This window comes from Anabas testudineus, chromosome 17 (assembly GCF_900324465.2).
Source record: "Anabas testudineus chromosome 17, fAnaTes1.2, whole genome shotgun sequence".
NCBI lineage: Eukaryota > Metazoa > Chordata > Actinopteri > Anabantiformes > Anabantidae > Anabas > Anabas testudineus.
Window position 1 is genome coordinate 1,474,951 of NC_046626.1, and position 18,288 is coordinate 1,493,238.

Genomic DNA, 18,288 nt, shown 5'->3' on the forward strand with positions numbered 1-18,288 from the left:
TATATATGGGATCTAGATGTATGTTATATATAGGGAGATATAGATGTATTATATATATTTATCTATATGTATATATTATATATTTATATATGTATTATATATATAATATCTCAAAATATAATTTTCTTTCTATGTATATATATATTATAGATTGTGTGGATATATATATATATATATATATATATATCTTATCTATATATATATATATATATATATATATATATATATATATATGTGTGTGTGTGTGTGTGTGTATATATTTTGTATATGTGTATACTATACACAATGTAACATACAGACATCCATTCACAGAAGTGTTGTGTGTGTATACTGTATTGCCTGAAGAAAGAACAGCTGGTTGTGTTGAAGAGAGACATGTACAACTTGACATTTACAGTACTCTAAACTTGATAGGGATTTAGTGAGCTGCCTCTTACACTGAACCTGGCTATATATAGACATTTCTGTCATGGGCCAGGCTCTGGCTTTTTTTGGTTCATCTTACAATATCTAACTGTGTTTTGTGTCAGGTATTCTTTTTGTTTATTTTTAAGCAGCTGTATTTTGCTTTGAGTGTGTTTTTTAGGAGATTTTCTTGCAATTAGCAGTGTTACACAGGCCAGTGTGGATGAGTGAGCCAGCATGTCAGTGCAGCTGGTTCATACAGGCTATAGACTTTGCTTTATAGTTTAATTAGTCAGAGTCATTCTGTTTTTTAAATATTTGATTTTAAAATAAATATATGATTATAAATCAAAAAATCCTGATAAAGTCTAAATAAGTTTAATCTGGAAAAGATTTCATAAATTCTAGTTATTGCATTGTGTATTCAAACAGTACAACATCTTCTGTCCCTGTTAGTAGTTTGTTGATGTTAGATATAGAGAAATATTCAGAATATCCCCCCTTTAAAAGGGGGAAAAAGAAACCTCACAGAGCAATGGAGGAGGGATAAAGCAGCATGGTACAGTTTGAGCAATGCAGTTGCTTTTGTGTGCCACAGTCAAAATATTTCTCTGTCCTTTAGGTTTTGAACTGCAGTTCCGTCTGGGTCCAAGCCTTCAGGGCAGGAAGGTTATGGTGCACACCAATTACCCACTTGAAGGACAACCATTTCAACGACACAACTTCCATGTTTTGGAGTGGAATTATCCATCAGGAAAGGATGATGACTCTGATAAGTTCTGCTCTCTGAACCTCAAGATAGCTGGGTCCTATCAGTACTACTTTGGATGCGGGTAAGACCCTACTGAAAATAGACTGTGTCCCACATTTGATAATTTACATTCATAGAATTATAATAGTATAATGTTGCTGTCATGGAAAGATGAATTGTTTTGCAAAATAAAAGTTGTCAGCCATTTGTCCATTTTTACCAGAAGGCAAATTACAACTCAAATGAAAAACATATTTTGTCTTTTTCTTTCTTGAAATTCTACTCAGACTTAGTTTCTGTTGAACTTGTATATTGCTTACTTTATTGATTTGTTGCAGAGGACAACAGAGCGGTCAGGAGGAGGATACATTGTGGTTGACCCAGTTCTTTGTGTTGAGCAGACAACCATGTTCTTCCATTAGATTGCATCACTATCCAGACCTACCTGTCCAAATGTCTGGGGCACTTGGATGATTGGCCAGATAGACTAAGAGTAGCCAAGGAGTCAGGTCTGTGTGTGTGTGTGTGTGTGTTTTATATACAAGTGGTTTAACATCATACACAATAGCAGAACCCTGGACTGGATGTAGCCTCAGGAACATCACTTAATAAGCTTAATATGTACCGTACAACTGTACAAAGTCTGAACTGTGGAAGCTTGGAGGTCAGCTGAGGTCACTGGATCATATTGACAGCCCGTCTTTGTTTGGAGTGTGTTATTTTTGTCCTCACTTTACACTCAAATGACTGAGCTCAAACCTCTGTTCAGGTCACAGGCACAGTGTTTCCCTCACTCTGCTCTGTATGATTTGGTATTAATATTGCCGTAGTATAGCTGTGTAAGTGTATTTCAATAACTGTTTTCTTGGCGTTGGCCTTTTCCAGGGTACAACATGATCCACTTCACTCCTCTGCAAACTCTAGGAGAGTCCAGGTCCTGTTACTCTTAGCTGACCAGCTGGCCGTCAACCCTGACTTTATCCCAGAGGGTCAGAGTTACAGCTGGGTAGATGTGGGGGCGCTGGTGGAGAAGTTACGAAAAGAATGGAACATGCTCTGTATTACCGATGTGGTGTACAATCATACTGGTGAGTTTGTAAGTTCATGTACTGCCTTCGTATACAACAGTCCAACCAGATGAAAGAACTTTCTAAGTATTCCCATTTAATTTTGAGAAACATCTTCTGTCTTTATCACTGATGCAATTTGTAATCTTGCGCTGAAACAGTTAGTTGGTTTCTCAAGTTGATCAACAGAAAAACAACACCCAAAACTCACTTCCTTTTTATTATACTGAACACAGACCACATTAGTTTGTCCAGTAACATAGCACTTTTCACTGTTTTCAATTGTTCAGATTTACTGTAGCACTTAAAATATTAATCAAAAAATATCAGCAGTTTAATTGTTGGTTGGAGGCCTCAATAGGTAGAGCAGTTGTCTGCCAATCACAGGATTGGTGGTTTGATTCCCGGCTGCCACGTCACATGCCAAAGTGTCCTTGGGCAAGATACTGAACCCCAGGTTGCCCCTGGTGAGTCAGGTCAGCTGCATAGCGGCTCTGCCATCGGTGTGTGAGTTTGTGTGTGTGAATGGGTGAATGAGACGCAGTGTAAAGCGCTTTGAGTACCAGCTAGGTAGAAAAGAGCTATATAAGTGCAGAACATTTACCATTTTGCCGAGTACAGGAGAAAACTGACAGACTGATTGATTTTGCTAGGCAGGCAGGTTTGAATGTGAGTGCCTCTAAGAACCAAGATTTGTGCTTGACCCAAAACAACCAGTAAGTGTTCAGTGAAGCTAAGTTGGAGAAGGTAGGCTTGGCGTTGGTGGCACACAAAATGCTGTCTGCAACGGGCCCACATAGACGCCTTATGTCCCACTGGGAGTGGACCAAAGAGGACCAATGAAAGACAAACAAAATTATTCAAAGTATGTTATCTGATGAGGTAGATTGATTCATGTGTAACTTACATTATGACAGATCATCATTTTAGAAAACTTAAAGAGAAATATTTCTGAATGCCTAGGTTCATGACACACATTGTAATTCCAGTGGCAAATGTGTGGTGGGACCATTATGTTGATAGACTTTGAGTTGAAGCCGATCAATAAAAACAGAACACATTCAGATGAAGGTTAAAGGGTCGTGCAGCTCTGCAGTGTATCAGCACAGTGTAGTCCATGTGTGCCTTCAGCCTCATCTCATCATCCTCTCTTGCTCTCTCAGAAAAGGTCAAGCAGTAAAATGAGACAGATTAAAAGGTTAAAGACTGACCAAGTGGTTGATTTACTGTTTGATTCATTGCGAGATGAGCTATAGGTCCTACATAAAATGAAATTCTCACTGAGAAGGAACATGACCCCCCCCCCAAGCTGTGAATAAAATTTACTACAAGATTAATTGAAGGCGCAGAGTCATAATTACTGCTTAAAGCAGTTTAAGCACTTGCTGAGTAATATTGATTGTAATCTTTTTTTCTTTCTAGCTGCTAACAGCGTGTGGATAAGAGAGCATCCAGAGTGTGGTTACAACCTGGTGAACTCTCCCCACCTGCGCCCAGCCTGGGTCTTAGACAGAGCTCTCTGGCATTTGACCACCAGAGTAGCAGAGGGACGCTACAAGGCGAAAGGTCTTCCTGCTGATATCACCAATGACAGCCATCTGAATGTGAGTGCACACAGTTGAGCTGGGCATGCACTGTACAACTGTAGAGATCATGAAAACAGTGGACACAAGTCACTTTGTCCCTGACACTTAACAAATTACACAGAGGAACCATATGAGTACGCTGTATGACTGGAACACACTGTGAAATGACTTATTTGCCAAATCCTAATGATGTAATTGTTGGTCTTTCCTTTTTTAATACATGAAAGGCTCATTTAATGCTGTTAATAATTCATTTTCTTGCTTCTTTCTCTCTCTCTGTGTATGGTGGTCTGTGTTTATCAGGCCATCCGTACTGTATTGCGTCAGGACTTGTTTCCTGAGATCAAACTGTGGGAGTTCTACCAGGTCAAAGTGGAAAGTGCTGTGGAGCAGTTCAGAATCCTTCTACAAAATGGTGGGTACTAAAGTATTACAACACTTGCAAAACTTTGAAAGGAATGCTGTCAGCAACAGAAGCTTTAGAGCAACTGGTGTTTAAATCTGTGCAGTGGCAGTATTTTGACCAACCAATGCATGATCACTGAAATCACGTGTTAGAAAAAAAGTGACATAGAGAGCAGAGAAGGGACTGGTGTAGTCAAATGTCTCACCACTGTACAGTATTGCAACTCAGAACTCCACAATATGTATTCCTGTTTCTGCTCTCTGTCAGCCTTGTAGAAAACACAGGCTGTTTTGATGACAGTCAGTGTGGATTGAGTTGAAAGTTGCTTCAGCTGCGAGTATGCACTGTTCACATCGCGCTTTCACTGTGACTTCCCAGTAAGGTTTCAGATTTTTGGCTATTTCTTTAAGAGATGTTCAGCCACGTTAAGAATCAATGATTGATTATAAAGCAGATTAAGTGAACACCAATTTAAGTTTTAAATTAATTGATATTATTTTAAACATTACAAATTTGATAATGGGTTCACCTTTGACCTCCCTTACTTTGAGGCCTTTACCTGCTATTTAATCACCTTAAAATATTTGCTGTGTTTATGTGGTTTTAGGCAGCAAGCCAGACCATAGTAAGACTGGAGGAAAGCCCGGTCTGAAGATTGTCCAGGACCCACAGTTCCGTCGTTATGGCAACACTGTGGATATGGACTCTGCTCTGGAGACATTTGTTCCTCACAGGTGTGGCAAAAGCACTTTGCTTACATCTCTGTGAACTCTATTCTCTTCTTCTTCTGCAGTCTGACAGTGTTGCTGTTCACTTCACTGATTCGGCACAATACATCATGTTCATCAATGCTTCTATTGCAAATGTTGAAATTCATAATTTAATGTGTTGTGTTGGATGTTGGAGGTTCCAGTGTTTGCCATAAATGGTAAACTATAAAAGCACAATAAAGTACATGCAGTATTCAAATACTCTTTACCAGTTTCTTACCGGTGTGAACAGGTTCATCTACACAGATACTCTGAGAAAGTAATCCTAACATTGCAGTCCCTTCTTATGCTCTTTCACTACTACATATTCACAGTATGTTAAATGTGGTGTTATTGGTATTTTTTGTTTCATGTTCCTTTTATTTTTACAGCTCCCTCCCCCAGCACATCGAAGAGTGCTGTGGTTGGCTGAGACAAAAACTGAGTGACCTCAACAAAGAACAGCTCCACATCATTCAACAGCATCAGGAGCAGGTAGGCTATCATGCTGATTTACTGCCGATGGCATTTATTTGGGATAGAGTTTTATCTGTTTATTTCTTTATCCAGGGTTTAGATGTGCTTTAAGACTTATAGACTTTCAAATTAAATTGAAGAGTTGTTTTAAAAGTACTGTATACATGATGAATTACAACTATTTCTCATAGCCCACACGGTTAAGAGGCTGTGTACGGCACTAGAAAATAGTGTGGAACCAATTTTTCAACATGTACTCCGTGTTGTTTTTATGACCAGGCTGCCAACTGCATTGTGGGAAACGTAGTGTATGAGCGTCTGGCTGACCATGGACCTAAGCTGGGTCCTGTTAACAGGAAGAACCCCCTGGTTACCAGGTAATACATTTAAAGATATGGGTTTAGAAAAAAAGAAAAAGATGGGCTAAATAACTGATACAGTGAGTAGCTTCTCATTTCTTAAACAACCATGTTAGAAGACACATCCTGTGATTGTGAAAAAGATGTTAATCTGTTTCACAGTGGTCAAATTATTGCCATGAATCAAGCAGAGAAAACATCTAAAGAGACTGCAGAAACTACTACAACTGGGTTAAGAACTGTCTAATAGCCAAGCCTGTGGGGGCAGTGCTATGATCTGGGGTTGCTGCAGTTAGTCAAGTCTAGGTTCAGCAACATTATGAGATCAGCTGACTACCTGAATATACTGAATGACCAGGTTATTCAATCAATGTATTTTTTCTTCCCTGATGACACGGGGATATTCCAAAAGGACAATGCCAGGATTCATCTGGCTCAAATTGTGAAAGAGTGTTTCAGGGAGCATAACACATAATTTTCACACATGGATTGGCCACTATAGAGTCCAGACCTTAACCCCATTGAGAATCTTTGGGATGTGCTGGAGAAGACTTTCTGACTCTCCTATCATCAATACAAGATTTTAGTGAAAAGTTAATGCAACTATGAACGGGAATAAATGTTGCGACATTGAAAAGCTTATTGAAATGTTGCCACAGCAAATGTGTGCTATAATCAAAGCTAATGAAGGTCCATTAGGTCCAGTGTGTGACTTCTTTTGGACAGGCAGTGTGGAACACAATGGACAAAAATGAAGGGTTGGGGAGATATTTAGGCCTCCAAAATCGAGAAGGTTGATCCTTGTGGATGTTTGTCAGCTTCAGTCACATTAAAAGCAACTTGCAAGTTTATGCCAAATTGTACCCTGTGAGAGCTGATTTTGTTGATGCAGACACACCATAATCCATAATCCATAATCCATAATACATAATACATAATACAAATGCTGAGTCATGTCCATGTAACAGGGATGTGAGGTTGTATGATTATGTTGGTGGAACTGAGTGTTTTCATCTGTCTGTCTCAGGTATTTTACCTTCCCATATCAGGACATGACTCTGGAGCAGGAGTTGCAGCTGTTGGATCAGCCAGACAAGTCATGTCACTTCTTGGCTCACAACGGTTGGGTGATGGGTGACGATCCACTGCGCAACTTTGCTGAACCAGGTGAACATAGAAAACAACTCACACATCAAGTGCATAAAAAATCAATATAGACTAGGCAATAAATATGTGCAGACATCAAATCATACAAAAGAGAGTCTCTTTTTCTCTCTTACGTGACAGTCCTTTCATCAGATCAGATCAGTCTTACTGGGAGGGGTGTTAGTTCTCCTCCACCATGTCTGAATGTTCGGTTGTATATTAAGCTGTGTGCACTTGATAATATACAGTAAATGATCTGTCGACATGTATCTCTGCTCCCTGTAGGCTCTAATGTGTACCTGCGTCGGGAACTGATCTGTTGGGGTGACAGTGTCAAACTGCGCTATGGCAATGGACCTGAGGACTGTCCATATCTGTGGGCCCACATGCAGAAATACACTGAAATTACAGCCAAATATTTCCATGGAGTCAGACTGGACAACTGCCACTCTACACCGTTACATGTAGCTGAGGTATTGTCATATATCATATCAAATGATTCTAATGCAATTCAACATTTTGTAATAAATACTAGCTTTGTAGTTTTTGGGAGTTTTTTGTCAGTTTTAGAACTCATTGATATTTTCAACATTTCCATATTTGCATATATTATCTTGAAATAGAAATTTATATAACATGTAAATAGTGGGAAGACAACATCTTAATTTCACTGAACATCACTAAAGGCCAGTCTTTAGTCTTCCCCTAGAGGCATATTGTACATCAGTGTGTCTGTGTTAATAGCAGACTCTTGTTTTCTCCCTGTCTGTAACACTGTGTAATGTATTGTCGTGTCCAGGCCATGCTGGATGCAGCCAGAGCGGTCAGACCCAATCTGTATGTGATAGCTGAACTGTTTACAGGCAGCGAGCTGATTGACAATGTGTTTGTTAACCGGCTGGGAATTAGCAGCCTTATACGAGGTACAAAAGTCCTGCATGAACTAACATAACTATTGTTTTTGTCTTTTTCTTCTCTTCACTGTTCTCCATTGTATCTCTTCAAACCCAAACATCCCCTCTCTACCTGTCCTTTTACTGTAATCCTCTGCTCTTGGACTGTGTGACTGCATGGTGTGGTTACTTTGAGGCCTGTTATCACTAACTGGCTGTATCCCCTTCACATGAACTCTCCTCCTCCTTATCCTGTTTATTTTCTTTTAATGCTTGCCCTGTACCCCACCGCTCCATCCTTCCCCCACCCCCTACACTGACACGTGATTTCGGTGTGCTGCCTTGCTGTGGTCGACCAGTTTATGCTGGATGTGGCCAGAGCAGTGTGTCCTAACCTGTATGTGGTGGCTGAACTGTTCACCGGCAGTGAGGAACTGGATAACATCTTCGTTACCAAGCTAGGGATTGCATCACTGATACGAGGTAGAGTGTTGTATGTATGTGTCCATAATGCACACTTTACACACCAACATACAATGACAATCAGCATAAATTGGTCATGAAATGGGTTCTGATCTTCCCCAAAGTCACACATATCAACAAACCCGCAATATTTCTAAGCTGATAAAACACATTAAACATTTACATTGTTACATGTACATAATGTAATGCTTTGGATAAAAGCGTCTGCTAAATGACTAAATTTAGCAGACGCTTTTATCCAAAGCATTACATTATGTACATACATTAGCATTACATACATTAAACATACAGAATAATAGTGGAAAACATCTGGCAAACGCTGGGTGATGCAGCAGGACAACAATTTAGTTACTTTTTCTTGCCACTGTATACAGAATATTATTTATTTCAGTACTTAACAGAGTTCACAGTTTGGCATGGTACAAAGTTAAGTGATACTAACTTTATATCTGTGTATTGTTTAAAGGTTTCCAATAGACGTCTGTACAGTAGCAATAAATCTGCACAAAAGAGAGTCGGACTTCTTTCAAGTTAAATGAGAACTCTGTCTTCAGAGCTAAAATATCTGTGTTAAAGGTTAACTTGTGTTCCATCTGCTCACAATAACAAACAGGGTGCCTGATTGGAATGTGGCCAGAATTGCACTGACCTTGAATGTATCAACTCCACTAGCCACTGAGTCTCTCACCCCACTACCCCCCTCCTTGTACACAGAGGCCATGTCAGCTGGCGACAGCCATGAAGAGGGTCGACTGGTCTACCGTTATGGAGGTGAGCCAGTAGGAGCCTTTGTTCAGCCCAGTCTCCGTCCACTGATGCCCTCCATTGCTCATGCTATGTTCCTTGATGTAACCCATGACAACGAGTGCCCCATACAGGTGGGTGTCAGTCAGAGTCAGATCCGGATAGGGTCACTAAAGATGCTGATTAGCATTAAATTGATATTAGTTTTGTTTGCCTCTGATGTAACAGTTTAGCTGCACAGATGTTGAGTGTGTAACTATTGTGACTCTGACTCTTGTTGTATAGTTGCGTTCAGCGTTGGACTCTCTGCCCAGTTCTGCTATTGTGTCCATGGCCTGCTGTGCTACTGGCTCTACCAGAGGATATGATGAATTAGTACCACACCAGGTTACTTTCAAACACACACACACACACACATTATTTCCATCTGCTATAATTTTGGATTACCGGTATTTCTTAGCATCATCCATATACCTATACCTTACCACATCAGTCTTCTGACATATCATTTTCAATATGTCAACCCCGAATTTCACTGCACATATTGAAAATATGAGAACATGGCAAATAACATAACATAATCTACAAATCCAAATCAGATAAAACGCAGATAAATCAATTATAATTTATATACAGTTCCCAAAATGTAGGGATGCTGTGTAAAATCTACTTAAAATTAGAAATTAATGATTTTCAAATCTCATAAAGCCACAATTTATTTATAAAAACACAACAAATCTTAACTTAAACTTAAGTCAAATGCAATGTATTCCTGAGTCCATACCGTGTCCATCACAGAATCCTGTCTGTTTTAAAATCACAGGCATCCAGTGTTGGGTTTTCAGCTTTGTTACTTGCTGCCATCAACTACATATTAAACATTTAATGTTTTCTATGTTCTATTGTGAATAAAATATGTCTTTTTGAGATTTGCAAATCATTGCATTCTGTTTTTATGTAGAGATTTTTTGGAATTGGGGGATTATTATTATTATTATTATTTGAATTGTCAGTGTTAATAAATAGCTTATAGATAGATTATCAGAATTATCAGACAAATCATTTCAGCTGTAATCTTCACACCAAGTAAACAATTTAACTCACACTTGCTCGCTTTGTCTGTGTGTGTGTGTGTGTGTGTGTGTGTGTGTGTGTGTGTGTGTGTGTGTGTGTGTGTGTGTGTAGATCTCTGTGGTGAAGGAGGAGCGTTTTTACCCCAAGTGGAACCCCGCTGCACCTGCCACTTCAGCCAGCGAGGTTGGATTTCACACTGGCATCATAGCTGGTAAACTAGCACTCAACAAGCTTCACCAGGAACTGGCTGCCCAAGGATTTATACAGGTACACTACAACTATATACTGTACATAAACAACCAAAAGATCAGCTTCATGTCATTCCACTTTCTGTTAATCTAGAACAGAACGTTTATTTATGTGTCTGTGCTGCTGCATTTCTTAGAAATGAATTATCAACAGTTTGTCAACTTTAATTTCTAATCATCTCCCTCTTTAGGTGTATGTAGACCAGGTCGACGCAGATATTGTTGCCATTACACGTCACTGTCCCAGCACCCACCAGTCTGTGGTGGCAGTGTGCAGGACAGCCTTCAAGGACCCCAAAACCCACCAGTATGACACCAACGTTCCACCCATGTTCATACCTGGTATGGTGATCACAATAGCACATATCACACCAATTGAACAGGCTTCCCAAACTGAGAATATTCATTGTCCTCTCTCCAGGGAAGATTGAGGAAGTAATACTGGAGGCAAGGACAGTGGATAGACATGCTGGGACGTACAAGAAGGATGATGGCTACATCAACGGCATGCCAGAATACACAGTGGAAATAAAAGAGCATATACCTGTAAATACTACCCTGATACAGTTTAGGATTACATCAAGCTTGTGAATAAGTGAATAAAATGGACAATATAAGTAAAAATATGAAAGCATATACTTTTATGTCTATAGTTACAGGACAGTACAGTGGTGAAGCAAGCTGGGGTGACATCTAAAGGTCGATCAGAGTTTGTGCAGGAAATCACTTTTCAGAAGCTGACTCCTGGTAGTGTCATAGCCTTCAGGTAAAACACACACACACACAAGTCTGCTACAGAAAAGTGAAATCAGTATCACTTGTATCATAGCCAGAAAAGCATTTGACATTCTAATCAGATGTTGGTGACAACTGTTACTCTTCCTCACAGGGTTAGTTTGGACCCTAAGGCCCAGAAGTTGGTGGGGGTCCTGAGGCATTATCTTTCGCAGTTCAGCCCAAAGTACAGACGAGGCAGCACAGCAGATGAGAACCCACCAGAGGTGCTGCAGAAGCCACTGGCACAGTGAGTAAACAACTGCACATCGAGCTAGAAGCAGCATGGAAGTCAGTGCCCTCCACTACACTGTGCCCTCGCTCTGCCTGCTTTACTGCACTCTGCCACACTCTGCCAAGCTCTTCAGGTGTTAGTCTTATGAAATTACAGTAAATACTAACACTAAAACACTACAATACTGCTGTGATTGGTTAGAGGGGTGAGCCTCACTCAGAAATCTTTACTGCTGCCAGACTGTACTGCAGCACATGTGAACGGCTGTGTTAAAGCTGTGTGTGTTTCACAGGCTGATGTCCAAACTGACATTAGCAGACCTGAACGTCCTGCTGTTTCGCTGTGACTCAGAAGAACAAGAAGATGGTGGAGGCTGTTACAACATCCCCGGATGGGAGACCCTCAAATACGCCGGACTTCAAGGTAGTTATGGAATAATACATGAAGCGTCACTGCTTAAGACCCAGCAGTAGCTACAGTATAATTATCACTATGACAAGGCTATAGTCTGTGCTATTGTGTGAGTGTGACAGGAGTCACAGTAGCTATTGTTGTGTCTCTGCAGGTCTGATGTCGGTGTTAGCTGACATCCGGCCAAACAACGACCTGGGCCATCCTGTGTGTGCTAACCTCAGACAAGGAGACTGGCTGATAGACTTTGTCTCAAACAGACTGGTGAACAGAGAGGGGCCACTGGCACAGGTGAAGATTTTACCACCTTAAAGAGCAACCTCACCCAGATTACAAATGTATTCACACACTGTTGATAGTTTTGCTTTTAAGTGTTGCAATATCTGTGGGGTTTGAGTCACTTTTGTGTCTTTGTATGTGTCTGCAGGTGGGTCAGTGGCTGGGAGCCATGTTCAACTATATGAAACACATCCCACGCTACCTCATTCCCTGTTACTTCGACGCCATACTGGTATCAACCTACACCACAGCCCTGGATGCAGCTTACAAACTCATGTCGAGGTGTGATAGATGATGGGATCATTGGTTTTATTGAGATCTAAGTTTTGAAAAAGTTTCTTCCTTATTCAAAACTCAAAGAAACGTTTTGTCCCTTTGTCCAGTTTCGTCCAGAACGGCTCCAGCTTTGTCCGTCACCTGGCGCTGGGTTCAATTCAGATGTGTGGAGTTGGACGCTTCCCTGCCCTCCCTCCCCTCTCTGCAAAAATAGAGGATGTTCCCTATCGTGTCAATCCAATCACAGGCCAGAAGGAGCAGTGCTGCGTCTCACTGGCTGCAGGTAACCTAGTAACGTACATATAATAAATATTAAATATAATATTTTAAAAATACTGGCACTGTTTCTTCAGGTCTTCCTCATTTCTCCTCTGGAATATTCCGCTGCTGGGGCAGAGACACTTTCATCGCTCTCAGAGGACTGATGCTTCTTACTGGGAGACACACTGAGGCTCGGTACTGTGGATTCTAATAACACAACAACATTCATGACTGTGGCATTTTTAGAGGCTTTTACTTTGAAAATCAGCACAGTATCTGTGTTTTCAGGAAGTTTATCAATTATGTATCCTCTCGTGGTTCCCTTAGTAACATCATCCTGGCCTTTGCGGGGACCTTGCGTCACGGTTTGATCCCCAACCTGCTGGGTGAGGGGCGCTGTGCCAGATACAACTGTCGTGATGCTTTGTGGTGGTGGCTGCAATGTATCCAGGTAGGAGTACACACACACACACACACACACACACACACACACACACACACACACCTGGTGTTCATGGAGTGTGCTGTGTTCAGGGACAGTACACAGGTCATCTGTGCCACTTGCTTATGGGACTCCAGCTAGCTGTAGCATGAGACACGGAATCGATCCACCCAGTGGGTCAAATACTGACGGAAGCTGTGTTGAAGCTATCCAAGCTAGCCATCCATAGTCAAAACCTGTGCTGTCTCACAGATACCTGTGACGCGCAGAGTTGGACCTTCTCTGATTAGATTAGGTTAGAAGGAGGGAACCTCTGAAGAATATCATCATACTACTGCTGTTCTGTGATTCTGTCTTAGGCCATTTTGACAGCATCTCTGCAGATTAAGATTAATTATATAGCAAATCTCAACATAAATGTAGGTTTTAGTCTTTCTACTTGATACAGTTTCATGTTCTAATTGTCTGTGCTTGTGTTGCCTTTCTTCAGGACTACGCTACCCACGTTCCCCAAGGTCATGAAATCCTCAACTGCCTGGTCACACGGATGTACCCTACTGATGACTGTGAACCCCGCAAACCTGGAGAGGTGGTATGTACAGTACACACCACCACGTACAGACACTAGTTAGCAATGTGCTCTGCTGTCTGCCACACAATCAATTTCAGTTTCCACTGTTTCAACACTGCAAACTTCCGTCTGTAGGAGCAGCCTCTGTACGATGTGATCCAAGAGGCTCTGCAGCGCCACCTAGAGGGGATCTCCTTCAGAGAGAGAAATGCTGGACCCAAGATAGACATGAACATGAGAGATGAAGGTAAGACAGTCAAGGAGGAGTTTCAGCGTGAACTGTCCTCTGTTGTGATGATCTGTCCATGCTACACTTAAACAGCAGTAGTTCAGAGCTCTCCCTCTGTTTTTCAGGGTTCAGCGTGGCTGCTAAGGTGGATCCAGCCACCGGCTTCATCTCCGGGGGAAACCGCTTTAACTGCGGCACATGGATGGACAAAATGGGAGAGAGCGAGAAAGCGAGGAACAAAGGCATGCCTGCTACTCCGAGGTAATGCCCATCTGTTTCTGATGTTTAACAGGATGGATTTGAACACATCAGTAATGATGATGATGATGATGATGATGATGATGATGATGATCAACATGATGTTGAGCTGCAGCCTGATTCGTTTCCTGTGTGACTTTCTGTGTCCAGAGATGGAGCAGCAGTCGAGATAGTTGGTCTTAGTAAATCAGCTGTTCGCTGGGTTGTAGAGCTCCATGCCAAAGGACTGTTCCCTTATGACGGAACTAAAATACACAGAGATGGTAACACACACACACACACACACACACACACACACACACACTGACACAGTAACTATAACACTCGATATATTCAGAGAAAGAAATGTGTGTGCATTCTTTCCACAATTCAAACTTCAGCTCTTCATAATCAGATGTTTCCACCGTGTTCCAGGTAAAGAGGTGTTCGTCTCCTACTCCCAGTGGAACCAGCAGCTCCAGCAGTCCTTTGAAGCAGCTTTCTGGGTGTCTGGGGACCCGAAAGACCCCAACGAGAAACACCCCGATCTGGTGCATAAGAAGGGCATCTATAAAGACAGCTACGGAGCCTCCGGCCCCTGGTGTGACTACCAGCTGAGACCCAACTTCACGATCGCCATGGTGGTGGTAGGTGGAAATTATATTATATTATATTATATTAAATGTTAAAGATGGATGTGGATCGCTGAGCTGGGATTTGCTGACATAGTCTCTGCTTTTAAAGGCCCCAGAGCTGTTCACAGCAGAGAGAGCCTGGAAGGCGTTAGATGTAGCTGAGAAGAAACTGCTGGGACCACTGGGAATGAAGACGCTCGACCCAGAGTAACACATTTTAATACACTCCCAACACACACACGCACACGCACACACAAAGGACGTGTTAAACATGTGGATGACCTGCTGTGTTACCTTTTAGTAGTTTAGTAGTAATTGTAGAAGTGGAAGTATCTGTTGTTTTGCGTTCAGTCACATACTGACAGGCTGTTTGTGTCGTCCTAGTGACATGGTGTACTGTGGTGTGTATGATAATGCGCTCGACAACGACAACTACAACTTGGCGAAAGGTTTCAACTACCATCAAGGCCCGGTGAGTCAAACCAACCCGCGCTGCTGTTGACAGGTGCAGCAGTGTAATAAGAAAACCCCTCCAGGTCATGGAGCTGCAGCTGCACACAGCTGGAGGCTGAGGCTGACGACATGAGGCTCTAATGTTTGTGCATGACTCTCTCCCCTGACAAGGTGACTTGCTGACACTGAGTTGTGAGTGTGGAAATGAACCATCTCATGGTGCGTTCACTTAGCTGAACCCAGCAGGCCACCATGTTTTCATGTCCAAACCCAGTGCAGTTAAGGCTGCAAATGCTATTCCCCTAGAGTTTGAGCTACATGAGCGGAATCCTGTCTAAAGCTCAACATGATTTCTAAATCTCTAGCTGAACTCAACCCAAACCATTGACTACCAACAGGTCCTGTCAGGGCTGGTTTGGGTATCCACCACTAAGTGGTGCTACATGCACATAGTGTCCCTAACTAACTACCTGTGTGTGTGTGTGTGTGTGTGTGTGTGTGTGTGTGTGTGTGTGTGTGTGTGTGTGTGTGTGTGTGTGTGTGTGTGTGTGTGTGTGTGTGTGTGTGTGTGTGTGTGTGTGTGTGTGTGCAGGAGTGGCTGTGGCCAGTAGGCTACTTCCTGCGTGCTAAACTCTACTTTGCCAAGAAGCTGGGACAGGAAACCTACGGCCAAACAGTCAACCTGGTTAAAAACGTTCTGTCACGACATTACACCCACCTGGAGAGGTAGGACTGTCACCTGTTATTGCCCCCCCCCTCCCCTGCTGTGTCTATTTCTTTAGATATTTTCTGTCTGTGGTAACTCTCAACCTGCCCCTCTGCTCTCTCAGGTCTCCATGGAGGGGCCTGCCAGAGCTGACCAACGAGAATGGCCAGTACTGCAAGTTCAGCTGCGAGACCCAAGCCTGGTCTCTGGCCACTGTGCTGGAGGTCCTCTACGACCTCTAAGTGACCTCAGTCAGGCCCATCCCATCATCATGTCATAGGTCCTGTTGTAGTGTAGCTGAGAGAGGAGCTGTAAACCCCTGGTTCAGTCCCATTATACTCACTAACCTCTGCCATCAGCTTCTGCAAAATAAAAGCCGCCGTGCTGCATTTATGTGTTGAGGAAAAAATTGGATTTGATGTGTGTTTATATGACATTATTTGACATGTATTCAGTGATGCACTTATAATAAGCTTGTGAAATAACAACAAGGTGCAGTCCAGCAGGTAGTTAGTAGGATCAAAGCAGTTAAAACCTGTTTCCAAAAACCAGTGGCCTTTACCTTCACGTTCTGGGGTTGTTGTACTAAGATCTTCTGTCTGTAGCTGCCATCGTCCTCCTATGACATAAATGCAGCATATTTGCAGATCAACCCATTATTTAGAAGTTAGCAGTAACTACAGACGATGTGTTCAGTGTTCATACTCAATCAGCTGCTCCTCATTTATTGTCTGTGTGACAACCTGAATAATCTTCATTTGACTGAATGTTAGAGAGGACACAGCGTTTCAATTCAATTCAATTTCAATGTACATCTCTATTCAACAACAGTTTCTTTCTTGTTTTCTGGCGAAACTAGAACAAACTAACTTGTTTCAGTTAAAACTCATGTTATATAATGTGTGTGTGCGTGTCTGTGTTGTCTCTGGTCGTTTGAACTTTAAACCCTGTTCCATAGAACACACAGTCTGTACCACAGCATTACATCCACACCAGAGCGTAGTGTTAGGATCTTTGTTAAGTTAAGAAGCTTTCTCTTTCATCCACTCTACTATTCATAATGCAAACTGCTTTCGTCCCAGCTGTGACATGGTGACAGCACCAGTTATGTACAGTTCATACTTCTTGTTTGTTTAAAGTTGTTCAGATCTATACTTTTGATGCCTATACACAAAATGGTTTCATATCCTGCAAACACAAGTCTTCCAGCTGTTTCCTGTCTTTCTGTGGCTTGTTCACGTATCATTCAGCTGTGTGTTATTGTGAAAAACAAGTTTGTGCCGTGTTTTTTTTCCCCAGAGGTTTCTAAAGTAGCTTCCTCCTGTGTGTAACCTCGCTGCAGAGCTATGATGGTGCTCCTCTAGCTGTAGATGTAAACAATGAGCAGTTTTTGAATAACATGATACACTGCTCTTAAAAAGAAGAAATCTTGTGAGTAACAACAGAAAATAGGCAGAATTAACTATAACAGTTGATATGTAAGTAGGAAACTCAGTGTGAGTTCCTAGAAACGACTGACCACTTGAACACAAAGTAAGTTTGGACCTAAAACCAAGAGATTTATTACCTGAAAGACGAGTTACTCACAGTAAAGAGCAGTGTCCTGGTATCTGCTGTTGCACTTGTTACTCTACTTTTGCACAATGCAGTTTACCCCGGCCAGCAGAGCCAGGAGAGAAGCAGCATTGTCTGTGAAGTAGCTGTTAACGTTCATGTTCACGTCAGGATTAGATAGTAACACAGTTGTCACCCACAGTTCAGTGTGTGAAGTGAAACTGTATTAAATGATGCACTGGAGAACTCATTCATTCATCCACCCCCCATTTCACCTGACTGTGATCTGTGATGGTGTTTGCTCTGTCAGCCTGGTGCACCCATCACCATCGCCGGAGCAACGCTGAATAAACTCGTACAGGACTCCACTGTTTGTCTGCTTCGTTCTTGCATCGTGAGGTCTGCAAATATTTGGACCATTTATGCAGCAGGTGCACATTTTCTCTTCTGCTCTTTATTGGAAATGTTTCACAAAACCATTTTGATACATGTGGACTAAGACAATTTTATAAACAGTAACTCTGAATTAATAAAAAGTCGATAAGATCAAAACAAGACTATTTGCCCCGATCATCTGTTATATCACTACATGTTGACTGACATAACTTCAGCTCAACAAAATATTTTGATTCATCATGATGAGAAACTGACTTGTTTCTACAGTTATTTGGTCATTATATCGTTAATATAATAATAAGCTGAGGGGCTAGGAAGTGCAGTTCTTATGCCAAGAATGTCCTCACAACGGGAGAAAGGCCCGCATGTGTGTTTCAGTAGTAGACACACAGACTCAGCAGACTGATGAAGAGCAGAGCTGACAGGGAGGAGGAGACCTGT

The 18,288-nt window shown here is 41.8% G+C and overlaps 1 protein-coding gene across 1 annotated transcript; it reads left to right on the forward strand.

Moving 5' to 3' along the window:
- The first annotated feature begins 1,029 nt into the window (after positions 1 to 1,029).
- LOC113171624 (glycogen debranching enzyme-like) lies at positions 1,030 to 17,819 on the forward strand. The gene is given in 35 exon segments (XM_026374112.1): positions 1,030 to 1,238; positions 1,497 to 1,549; positions 1,552 to 1,665; positions 2,042 to 2,098; positions 2,101 to 2,244; positions 3,646 to 3,827; positions 4,113 to 4,224; positions 4,823 to 4,949; positions 5,357 to 5,459; positions 5,721 to 5,818; positions 6,828 to 6,967; positions 7,232 to 7,419; positions 8,199 to 8,322; positions 9,037 to 9,200; positions 9,352 to 9,453; positions 10,252 to 10,407; positions 10,580 to 10,730; positions 10,810 to 10,934; positions 11,042 to 11,154; positions 11,278 to 11,412; positions 11,690 to 11,820; positions 11,963 to 12,099; positions 12,236 to 12,369; positions 12,471 to 12,646; positions 12,717 to 12,819; positions 12,952 to 13,075; positions 13,557 to 13,658; positions 13,773 to 13,884; positions 13,992 to 14,127; positions 14,275 to 14,387; positions 14,539 to 14,750; positions 14,848 to 14,945; positions 15,123 to 15,210; positions 15,784 to 15,917; positions 16,022 to 17,819. Coding segments are annotated over 35 exon segments (4,467 nt in total). The 5' UTR covers positions 1,030 to 1,077; the 3' UTR covers positions 16,140 to 17,819.
- The last annotated feature ends 469 nt before the right edge of the window (positions 17,820 to 18,288 follow it).